This window comes from Chiloscyllium punctatum, chromosome 10 (genome assembly GCF_047496795.1).
Source record: "Chiloscyllium punctatum isolate Juve2018m chromosome 10, sChiPun1.3, whole genome shotgun sequence".
In the NCBI taxonomy this organism is placed as follows: Eukaryota; Metazoa; Chordata; class Chondrichthyes; order Orectolobiformes; family Hemiscylliidae; genus Chiloscyllium; species Chiloscyllium punctatum.
Genome location: NC_092748.1, coordinates 123,262,713 through 123,275,179, shown reverse-complemented (window position 1 = coordinate 123,275,179; position 12,467 = coordinate 123,262,713). Strand labels below are relative to the sequence as shown.

The 12,467-nt window shown below is 44.3% G+C and overlaps 1 protein-coding gene across 3 annotated transcripts in view; it reads left to right on the top strand.

Annotated features, from left to right (window-relative positions):
- Positions 1-12,467, top strand: part of xrcc5 (X-ray repair complementing defective repair in Chinese hamster cells 5) — a 398,838-nt gene that overhangs the window by 301,145 nt on the left and 85,226 nt on the right. For 2 of the 3 annotated variants that reach the window (XM_072580078.1, XM_072580075.1), the window contains exon 21: positions 10,001-10,246. In XM_072580078.1, the coding sequence (XP_072436179.1) occupies positions 10,001-10,015 (15 nt within the window). In that variant the 3' untranslated portion in view covers positions 10,016-10,246. Of the gene's footprint in view, positions 1-10,000; positions 10,247-12,467 lie in introns of those variants that run through there. The other variant, XR_011961734.1, reaches the window with a different exon arrangement.

The window sequence follows — 12,467 nt, the reverse complement described above, 5'->3', positions numbered from 1 at the left end:
ATCTGTGTACTTGAACACCAAACTCCCTCTGTTCCTCCACACTGCCAAGAATCCTGTCTTTAGTCCTATATTCAACAATCGAGTTCGACCTTTCAAAATGTAAACTTCGCATTTATCCAGATTGAACTCCATTTGCCATTTCTCAGCCCAGCTCTGCATCCTGTCTATGTTGTGCTTCAGCCTGCAATAGCCCTCAATACCATCAACGGTACCTCCAACTTTTGTGTCATCTGCAAATTTACCAGCCCACCCCTCAAACTCCTCATCAAGGTTATTTATAAAAAATACAAAGAGTAGAGGCCCAAGAACAGAGCCCTGCGAGACCCCACTCAACACTGACCTCCAGGCAGAATACTTTCCATCTACAACCACTCTCTACCAAATCTGAATCCAGATAGCCAAATCTCCCTCTATCCCATACTTCCTGACTTTATGAATGGTCATAGAAGTGGAGGAGTCGGTATTGGATTGGGGTGGACAAAGTTAAAAATCACGCAACACCAGGTTATAGTCCAACAGGTTTCAGAATCTTGTAAACCCGATCGGCGACATCCCAGACCCTGGCACCAGATTCCGGGAATCCCGTTCCTGACCATAAAATCTCCTGTCAATCCGTCTATTGAGTCCCCTACCACTAGCGCTTTTCTATTTCCCCCCACTTCCCTTCTGAGCCACAGTGCCAGGCTCAGTGCCAGAGACCTGACAACTATGGCTTTCCCCTGGTAGGCTGTCCCCACCAGCAGTATTCAAAATGGTATACTTATTGCTGAGGGGAACGGCCACAGCCGATCCCTGCTCTGACCGTCAGTTCCCTTTCCTCCTCCTGACAGTAACCCAGCTGTCCTTATCCTGTGTCTGGGGAGTGACCACCTCCCTGTATGTCCTCTCAATTTCCCCCTCAGCCTCCCGGATGATCCGTAGTTCATCCAGCTCCAGTTTCCTAACTCGGTTTTCGAGGAGCTGGAGTTGGGTGCACTTCCCGCAGATGTAGTCGACAGAGACATGTGAAGTGTCTCTCAGCTGCCACATTCTGTAGGAGGAGCATGCAACTGCCCTGACATCCATATCCCGCTACTGTGAAAGTCCACACAGAACTAAACAAAGGAAGAGAAGAAAAAAAGGGAAACCTGAAAACTTATCTAGTTTACAGACTCCTTGGGTTTAAATCTTACCCACTTAAAAACTTCCCAGAAGTCCTTCGCTCCTTCCTCACACATCTCGGCAAATGGAGGCCCCGACGCCTGAACTAAGGTCTTTAAACCATTAGACTCACCTTCCCAGAAGTCCTTAAAGTTCTGAAGGGGGAGGGTGAGCAACCAGAAATCGTGGTACATATTGACACCAGTGATATAGCCAGGAAAGGGATTGAGGATCTGAAAAGTGACTACAGAGAGTTAGGTTGGAAGCTGAAGAGCAGGACGAGTCGAGTAGTGAACTCAGGTTTGCTTCCGGTGCCACGAGATAGTGAGATGAGGAACAGGCAGCGAATGCAGCTTAACACGTGGCTGCGGGGCTGGTGCAGGAGGGAGGGCTTCAGATACCTAGACCTTTGGGATGTCTTCTGGGGAAGGTGGGACCTGTACATGAAGGACGGGTTGCACCTGAACTGGAGGGGTACAAATGTCCTGGGTGGGAGATTTGCTTGTGTGATGCGGGAGGGTTTAAACTAGTTTGGCAGGGGGGTGGGAATCGGAACCACATGCCTGAGAGGGGGTAAGTTGCAGACAGGACAGTGACAGGATGTATTGAATCTATCAGGGGTGTTTCTCATGCAATGAAACAAAGGGATCGGTTAAAGTGTGCCTGCTTTAACGAAAGGAGGGTCCGGAATAAGAGTGACGAACTTAGAGCATGGTTCAATACTTGGGGCTACGCTGTTGTGACCATAACGGAGACATGGGTTTCACAGGGGCAGGAATGGTTGCTTGATGTTCCAGGATTTAGAACATTTAAAAAGAGCAGGGAGGTTGGAAAAAGAGGAGGGGGTGTAGCATTGCTAATCAGAGCATCGCAGCTACAGAAACAAAGGTTGTTGAGGAAGGTTTGTTTACTGAGTCAGTATGGGCAGAAGTTAGGAACAGCAAGGGAACAGCCACTGCACTGGGGGTTTTCTACAGATGACCTAATAGCAGCAGAGAGATCGAAGATCTCATAGGCGGGCAGATTCTGGAAAAATGCAGACGTAGCAGGGTTGTTGTTTTGGGTGATTTCAACTTTCCCAATATCAACTTAGGAACCTCCTAAGTGCAGATGGTTTGGATGGAGCTGTTTTTGTCAGGTGTGTTCAGGAGGGTTTCCTTACTCAGTATGTAGACAGACTGACGAGGGAAGAGGCCATTTTGGATTTGGTGCTCGGCAACAAGCCAGGACAGGTGTCAGATCTCGCGGTGGGAGAGCACTTTGGTGCAAGTGATCACAACTGCCTCACACTTAGCATAGCCTTGGAGAGTGAAAGGTGCAGTTACTAAGGGAAGATATTTAATTGGGGAAAAGAAAATTATGACGCTATCAGACTGGAGTTGGGAAGTACAGACTGGGTGCAGTTGTTCCACAGAAAGGGCACAGTAGACATGTGGAGACTATTTAAGGAGCAATTGTCGCGAGTGATGCACAAATTTGTTCCTCTGAAACAGGTAAGAAGGGGTAAGATTAAGGAACCTTGAATGATGAGAACAGAGGAGCTTCTTGTCAAAAGGAGGAAGGCAGCTTACATAAGGTTGAGGAAGCAAGGATCTAGCACTGCTTTAGAGGATTACAGGCTTATTGGAAAGGAGCTCAGAAATGGACTGAGGAGAGCCAGGAGGGGGCATGAAAAAGGCTTGGCAAAAAGGGTTAGGGAGAACCCAAAGGCATTTACTCATATGTGAGGAATAAGAAAATGATCAGGGAGAAGGTAGGGCTGATCAGGGATAGCGGAGGGAACTTGTGCGTGGAGTCTGAGAAGATAGGGGAAGCCCTAAATGAGTTTTTCGCTTCAGTTTTCACCAAGGAACGGAACTTGTTGTAAATGAAAACTTAGAGGAGCTGGGATACAGTCCTGACCAGATTAAGATTGATGAAGATGATGTGCTAGAAATTTTGGGAAACATTAAGATTGATAAATCCCCAGGGCCAGACCAGATTTATCCTAGACTGCTCTGGGAAGCGAGAAAGGAGGTTGCTAAGCCGCTGGCGAGGATATTTGCCTCCTCACTCTCCAGGGGAGTTGTACCGGAGGATTGGAAGGAGGCGAATGTTGTTCCACTTTTCAAGAAGGGTAATAGGGAAATCCCTGGCAATTACAGACCAGTCAGTCTTACATCTGTGGTCAGCAAAGTTATGGAAAGAATTCTGAGGGATGGAATTTATGACTATTTGGCAAAGCATAGTGTTATTAAAGGTAGTCAGCATAGCTTTGTGAGGGGCAGGTCATGCCTCACAAATCTTATTGAGTTCTTTGAGGAGGTGTCAAGACAAGTCGACGACGGTCGAGCAGTGGATGTGGTGCATATGGATTTCAGCAAGGCATTTGATAGGGTTCCCCATGGTAGGCTATTCATAAAGTCAGGAAGTATGGAATACAGGGAGATTTGGCTATTTGGATTCAGAATTGGCCGGCTGACAGAAGGCAGCGAGTGGTTGTAGATGGAAAGTATTCTGCCTGGAAGACAGTGTTGAGTGGGGTCCCGCAAGGCTCTGTTCTTGGGCCTCTGCTCTTTGTAGTTTTTATAAATGACTTGGATGAGGAGGTTGAGGGATGGGTTAGTAAACTTGCAGATGACACAAAGGTTGGAGGTGTCGTCGATAGTATAGAGGGCTACTGCAGGCTGCAGCGTGACATAGACAGGATGCAGAGCTGGGCTGAGAAATGGCAGATGGAGTTCAACCTGGATAAATGTGAAGTTTACATTTTGGAAGGTCGAACTCGAAAGCTGAATTTAGGATTAAAGACAGGATTCTTGGCAGTGTGAAGAACAGAGGGATCTGGGTGTGCAAGTACATGGATCCCTCAAAGTTGCCACCCAAGTGGATATGGTTGTTAAGAAAGCATTTGTTGTTTTGGTTTTCATTAACAGGGGGATCGAGTTTTAAGAGCAGCGAGGTTTTTCTGCAGCTCTACAAGTCCCTGGTGAGACCACACTTGGAATATTGTGACCAGTTCTGGTCGCCCTACTATAGGAAAGATGCAGAGGCTTTGGAGAGGGTGCAAAGGTTTGCCAGGATGCTGCCTGGATTGGAAGGCTTGCCTTATGAAGAAAGGTTGAATAATCTCAGACTTTTTTCTCTGGAGAGAAGGAAGAAGAGAGGAGACCTGATCAAGGTGTGCAAAATAATGAGAGGGATGGAGTCAATACCCAGACACATTTCCCCAGGGCAGGATTGACTGGTACGAGAAGTCATAGTTTGAAGATATTAGGAGGAAGGTATAAAGGAAGCATCAGAGGTAGGTTCATTACGCAGAGAGTTGTGAATGCATTGAATGCGTTGCCAGCTGAGGCGGTGGAAGCGAAGTCATTGGGGACATTTAAGTGACTGCTGGACATGCACATGGATAGCAGTGAGTTGAGGGGTGCGTAGGTTAAGTTACTATATTTTACATTAGGATTAAGATTCGGCACAATATCATGGGCCTAAGGGCCTGTTCTGTGCTGTATTTTCTATGTAGGTTTATTTGGAATGTAGCTTTCAGAGCGCAGATACCTGATGAAGGAGCAATCTTGATCGTATAAACCTTGGTCATAGAAGACAGAGGGTAGGAGTGGGAGGGTATATTCCAGAATGGGGACCAGTAACTAATGGTGTTCCACAGGGTCAGTCCTTGGTCCTCTGTTTGTAGTATATATAAATGATCTGATTAGTAACTTTGCAGATGACACAAAGATTGGTGGAGTTGCTGGTGATTGTGAAAGGATACAACAGGATATAGATTGGTGACTTGGGCACAGAAATGGCAAATGTAGTTTAATCCAGACAAATGTAAGGCGATGCATTTTGGAGGAACAAATTTAGGTGTGAGTTATACTGTAAATGGCAGAACCCTTAGGAATCTTAACATACAGATGGATCTGGGCATTCAGGTCCACAGTTCCCGAAAAGTGGCAACACAGGTGGCCAAGGTGAATATGGCATGCTTACCTTCATCAGCCGAGGCATTGAGTACAAGAGTTGACTAACAATAATGCAGCTATATAAAACCCTTTTGAGGCCGCTTTTGGAGTATTATGTGCAGTTTTGGTCGCCACACTACCAGAAGGATGTGGAAGCTTTGGACAGATTGCAAAGAAGGTTCACCAGGATGTAGTCAGAGGCTTTTTCCCAGGGTCGAAGTTTCAATTTCAAGGAGGCACAGGTTCAAGGTGAGAGAGGGAATGTTTAAGGGAGATGTGCGAGGGATGTTTTTCACGCAGCGAGTGGTAGGAGCCTGGAACACACTGCCAGAGGAGGTGGTGGAAGCAGCCACATTGGCATCATTTAAGAGGCATCTAGTTGGTTACATGAATAGTGGGGCAATAGAGTAATATGGACTGAACAAGGGTAGAAGGTTTGTTTCTTAGCTTAGTTAGGGCATGATGATTGGCACAGGCTTGGAGGATTGAAGGGCCATCCAGCTTCACCTTATTCTGTTGGGCCACATGGTTAAACTCACTCTGCCTAGGATACATTTTGAAAGCATGCCATGTGATTCACTGTATCCCCCTCTTTGGAGGATTGGTGTGGACTTGTTGGGCCAAATGGCCTGTTTCCGAACTGTAGGAATTCAATGTATCCCCCTCTCCCTGCCAAGCGATTTTAAACTCCCCCCAACAGCAAAAGCAAACCTTTCACAAGGATGTTGGTCCCACTCTGGTTCACCTGCAGACTGTCCCAGTTGTAAGGACTCACTTCATTTGAAACGGTCCCAGTGATCCCGGAATCTAAAACCCTCCCTCCTGCACTAACACATTTTTCTGTCCTGTTCTCATAATTTTGGAATTGATAGCACGTGGCACCAGGTATTACAACCTTTAAGGTCTCACTTCATCATTTACTGCTCACTCCCTAAATTTTTGATGCAAGACCTCATCCCTAGTTCTACCTTTGTTGTTAGACATAGAACATTACAGCGCAGTACAGGCCCTTCGGCCCTCGATGTTGCGCTGACTTGTCATACCAATCTGAAGCCTATCTAACCTACACTATTCCATGTACGTCCATATGCTTGTCCAATGACGACTTAGATAAGCTGCATAAATGTACTTAAAGTTGGTGAAACTACTACCGTTGCAGGCAAAGCATTCCATATCCTTACTACTCTCTGAGTAAAGAAACTACCTCTGACATCTGTCCTATATTTATCACCCCTCAATTTAAAGCTCTGCCCCCTCGTGCTTGCCGTCACCATTCTTGGAAAAAGGCTCTCCCTTTCCACCCTATCTAACCCTCTGATTTTCATATATGTCTCTAATAAGTCACCTCTCAACCTTCTTCTCTCCAACGAAAACAGCCTCAAGTCCCTCAGTCTTTCCTCGTAAGACCTTCCCTCCATACCAGTCAACATTCTAGTAAATCTCCTCTGCACCCTTTCCAAAGCTTTCACATCCTTTTTATAATGCGGTGACTAGAACTGTACACAGTTCTCCAAGTGCGGCCGCACTAGAGTTTTGTACAGCTGTAGCATAACCTCATGGTTCTGGAACTCGATCCCTCTATTAATAAAAGCTAAAACACTTTATGCCTTCTTAACAACCCTGTCAATCTGGTTGGCAACTTTCAAGGATCTGTGTACCTGGACACTGAAATCTCTCTGCTCATCTACACTACCAAGAATCTTACCATTAGCCCAGTACTTTGCATTCCGGTTACTCCAACCAAAGTGAATCACCTCACAGTTGTCCACATTAAACTCCATTTGCTACCTCTCAGCCCAGCTCTGCAGCTTATCTAAGTCTCTCTGTAACCTACAACATCCTTCGTCACTATCCACAACTCCACCGTCCTTAGTGTTGTCTGCAAATTTACTAACCCACCTTTCTACGCCCTCGTCCAGGTCATTTATAAAAATGACGAACAGCAGTGGACCCAAAACCATACCTTGTGGTACATCACCGGTAACTGGACTCCAGGATGAACATTTCCCATCAACCACCACCCTCTGTCTTCTTTCAGCAAGCCAATTACTGATCCAAACTGCTATATCTCCCACCATCCCATTCCTCCACATTTTGTACAATAGCCTACTGTGGGGAACCTTATCGAACACCTTGCTGAAATCCATATACACCACATCAACCGGTTTATTCTCATTTACCTGTTTGGTCACCTTCTCAAAGAACTCAATAAGGTTTGTGAGGCACGACCTACCCTTCACAAAACCGTGCTGACTATCCCTAATCAAATTATTCTTTTCTGGATATTTATAAATCCTATCTCTTATAACCTTTTCCAACACTTTACCAACAACTGAAGTAAGGCTCACTGGTCTATAATTACCAGGATTGTCTCTATTCCCCTTCTTGATTGGGGAACCACATTTGCTATCCTCAGAAATTGTGGTACTAATATGTACCACAATCTCTATTATTACCCGCCTGGATCAGGATGTCCTGCAGCCACTCGGAGAGAATTTAGGAGGTACAGTTAGTAAGTTTGCGGATGACCCTAAGGTTGGTGATATAGTGGACAGTGAAAAAGGATATCTGGGAATGCAGCAAGGTCTTGATCAATTGGGTCAGATGATAGATTTGCAGATGGAGTTTAATTTAGATAAATGTAAATTAAACATTTACATATTTTGTTTAATTTATATTTATCTAAATTACATGTAAACGCCTGGTTAAAAAAAGTCCCAGCCTATACAATCTCTCCTTATAACTCAAACCTTCCAGGGTAGTATTCTACTAAGTCTTTTCTGCACTGTTTGGAGGAGCCTTGGGAAGTGTTGTAGAACAAAGAGATCTAGGAGTGCAGGTCAAAGCTCCTTGTAAGTGGGAGTCACAGGTAGATAAGGTGGTGAAGAAAGCTTTCAGTGTGCTTGCTTTCATCAGTCAGAGCATTGAATATAATGGTTGGGATATCTTGTTGCAGCTGTACAAGATGTTAGTGAGGCCACATTTGGAGTACGGCATGCAGTTCAAGTCGCACTACTAAAGAAATGATATTATTAAACTAAGTCAAAAATCACACAACACCCGAGTATAGGTCGATAGGTTTATTTGAAACTGCAAGCTTTTGGAGCCTGAGGGTGGGGGTGGGGAGGCTCCAAAAGCTTGCAGTTTCACATAAATTTGTGGCACTATAACCCAGTGTCATGTGTGATTGACTTTGTCCACCCCAGTCCAACACGGCACCTCCATATCGTTATTATTAAACTAAAAACAGTGCAGAAAAGACTTAGTAGAATACTACCCTGGAAGGTTTGAGTTATAAGGAGAGATTGTATAGGCTGGGACTTTTTTTTAACCAGGCGTTTAGAAGTCTGAGGGGTGACCTTATAGAAGTCTATAAAATCATGAGAGGCAAGGATAATGTAGGTAGCCAACAGCTTTTCCCCCATGGTAGGGGAGTATAAAAGTTGAGGGCAGAGGTTTAAGGTGAGAGGGGAGAGATACAAAAGGGTCTCAGGGTGGTGTGTGTCTGGAACAGGCTGCCAGAAGTAAAGGTGAGTATAATTTTGTCATTTAGACAGGTACATAGATGGGATAGTTATGGAGGGATATGGATCAAACATAGGCAAATGGGACGAGTTTAATTGTGAAAACTGGGTGGCATGGACAGGTTGGGCCAAAGGACCTGTTTCCATGCTGTAGCTCTCTATGAATGACAAAGAAGACTCAATGGACCAAATAGCCTAATTCTGCTCCTATATCTTGCATTCTTTGACCCTATTTCCGACTGTTGATTTATCTGTATAAGCTGTGTCCCTATCTGTCTTATTCTGGATATCATCAAAATAGTTGCTTTGTAAGTTAATGTATTGTATCCCCCACCTCATGACACTCTTTAATTAGTTTAAAACTCTCTGTACATGTATTTGATTCATCAGGGCACTGGTTCCAACATGATTTAAGTGAAGCTTATCCAGCCAGAACAGTTCCTTTCTACTCCATTACTGGTCTAGTGCCCCATGAACAGCAATCCAATCCTACTACTCCAGTCTTTAAGTTGTGCATTTAACTACTTGACTGCATTTATCAGTTTGCTTGTGGCTTACATAGTAATCCTGAAATTGTTACCTTGGAGGACTGCATTCGTGTGATTCTCATCTTGCAATTCAAATCTTGCTTGGTAAATCGGATTCGATGATTCTGTGTCATTAGCAAAATCAATTTGGGATTGATACAGGGCTGTACCAGTAACAGAGCAGGGAGGTGAGATTACTTTAATTTCTATACTAATCTACCAAGAGAAAGCAACCTGTGGAATTCCTTAGGGTTGACTGTGGGAAATAGAGCAGGGAGGTGGAAGCTCAGTTTTCTTCCTTGGCAGATCAGCTATACTGTATTTGGATATTTAATTTCTAGACTGTGATATAATTTCCTATTTTTCAAGATCCTTTACTACCCAACAAAGATTACACAAGCATGTATGTGCTGTGCAACATGGCATCCTTGCCCTCACATTTGTTCCATTAAAGTAGCTTAACCTGCCTCCACAGTAACATTGGTTTTTATAGTATTTGCAATTCCAGTTTACACAGAATTAAAGAGTGTATAAATGGATTGTGATAGAAAGCCGTGACAATCATCAGATGAAAGAGAACAATCAATTCTTGAAAATGAACTGTATTCCAGGCGTGATATGACTATAGAGTCATACAGCACGGAAACCGACCCTTCGGTCTAACCAATCCATGCCGACTATAATCCCAAACTAAATTAGTTCCACCTGTGTGCGCTTGGCCAATATCCCTCCAAATATTTCTTACTCAAGTACTTATCTAAAAGTTTTTTAAACGTTGACCAACCAAGTGTCAATTTTCGACCCAGTCTATTTTACACAGTTCTGTTTTAATCTGTTTCTCACTTGTACGTTTGCTTTGCAGCTTGACATGATGTAAGCTGAACCTTCCTGAATGGAGGAATAGACGGTGATTGTGGGAAGAAGATGGACAAGTCATCGGTTTGTGCTTTGTCAATAGTCTGCTAAAATACTCAGGAAGGTCTTTTGTATGATGATTTTATTAGATTAACATTGTTCTTACACTCATTCCACCACTGTCTGCAAGTGCTCAGATGGCTCTTTACTCATCAATCTGAAATGACAAATAAAAGCTAGCTTTGAATGATTACCATGATTACAAACTGATGTTATGCAATGATTTACTGTACCATAAATGCATACAGCTCATGGAGGAGTGAGGAAAGAAGTAAACTAATATGATGAAATGCGAGTAATGTACATTTTACATACTCTCAATTATTAACAAACAGCCATATGGCCTTAGCGAGTTTGGAGAAGATTTGTAGCTCAGGTTGAGGTTCTGGATGTAAGTTTGCTTGCTGAACTGGAAGGTTCGTTTTCAGACATTTGGTCACCTTACTATGCAACATCATCAGTGACCCTCCGGTGAAGCGCTGGTGTTATGTCCTGCTTTCTGTTTATGTGTTTAGGTTTCCTTGGGTTGGTGATGTCATTTCCTGTGGTGATGATGTTTTCTGTTCTTTTTATTGGAGGGTGGTAAATGGGGTCCAGTTCAATATGTTTATTGATAGAGTTCTGATTGGAATGCCATGCTTCTAGGAATCCTCATGTGTGCCTCTGTTTTACTTAGAGTCATAGAGAGTCACAGAGATGTACAGCATGGAAACAGATCCTTAGGTTCAACCCGTCCATGCTGACCAGATATCCCAACCCCATCTAGTCCCACCTGCCAGCACCTGGCCCATATCCCTCCAAACCCTTCCTATTCATATACCCATCCAAATACCTCTTAAATGTTGCAATTGTACCAGCCTCCACCACATCCTCTGGCTCATTCCATACACGTACCACCCTCTGCGTGAAAAAGTTGCCCCTTAGGTCTCTTTTATATCTTTCCCCTCTCACCCTAAACCTATGCCCTCTAGTTCTGGACTCCCTGACCCCAGGGAAAAGACTTTGACTATTTATCCTATCCATGCCCCTCATAATTTTGTAAACCTCTATAAGGTCACCCCTCAGCCTCCGACGCTCCAGGGAAAACAGCCCCAGCCTGTTCAGCCTCTCCCTGTAGCTCAGATCCTCCAACCCTGGCGACATCCTTGTAAATCTTTTCTGAACCCTTTCAAGTTTCACAACATCTTTCTGATAGGAAGGAGACCAAAATTGCTTGCAATATTCTAACAGTGGCCTAACCAATGTCCTGTACAGCCACAACATGACCTCCCAACTCCTGTACTCAATACTCTGACCAATAAAGGAAAGCATATCAAAAGCCTTCTTCACTATCCTATCTATCTGCGACTCCACTTTCAAGGAGCTATGAACTTGCACTCCAAGGTCTCTTTGTTCAGCAACACTCCCTAGGACCTTACCATTTAGTGTATAAGTCCTGCTAAGCTTTGCTTTCCCAAAATGCAGCACCTTGCATATATCTGAAGTAAACTTCATCTGCCACTTCTCAGCCCACTGACCTATCTGGTCCAGATCCTGTTGTAATCTGAGGTAACCCTCTTCGCTGTCCACTGCACCTCCAATTTTGGCGTCATCTGCAAACTTACTAACTCTATCTATTACGCTCACATCCAAATCATTTATGTAGATGACAAAAAGTAGAGGGCCCAGCACCGATCCTTGTGACACTCCACTGGTCACAGGCCTCCAGTCTGAAAGACAACCCTCCACCACTACCCTCTGTTTTCTACCTTTGAGCCATTTCTGTATACAAATGGCTAGTTCTCTCTGTATTCCATGAGATCTAACCTTGCTAATCAGTCTCCCATGGGGAACCTTGTCGAATGCCTTACTGAAATCGATATAGATCACATCTACTGCTCTGCCCTCATCAATCTTCTTTGTTACTTCTTCAAAAAACTCAATCAAGTTTGTGAGACATGATTTCCCACCCACAAAGCCATGTTGACTGTCCCTAATACATGCCTTTCCAAATACATGTACCTCCTGTCCCTCAGGATTCCCTCCAACAACTTGCCCACCACTGAGGTCAGGCTCACCAGTCCCTGGCTTGTCTTTACCACCCTTCTTAAACACGTTTGCCAACCTCCAGTCTTCCAGCACCTCACCTGTGACTGTCGATGATACAAATATCTCAGCAAGAGGCCCAGCAATCACTTTTCTAGCTTCCCACAGAGTTCTAGGGTACACTTGATCAGGTCCTGGGGGTTTATCCACTTTTAACCGTTTCAAGACATCCAGCACTTCCTCCTCTGTAATCTGGACATTTTGCAAGGTGTCACCATCTATTTCCCTACAGTCTACATCTTCCAAATCCTTTTCCACAGTAAATACTGATGCAAAATATTCATTTAGTATCTCCCCCATTTTCTGTGGCTCCACACAAAGGCCGCCTT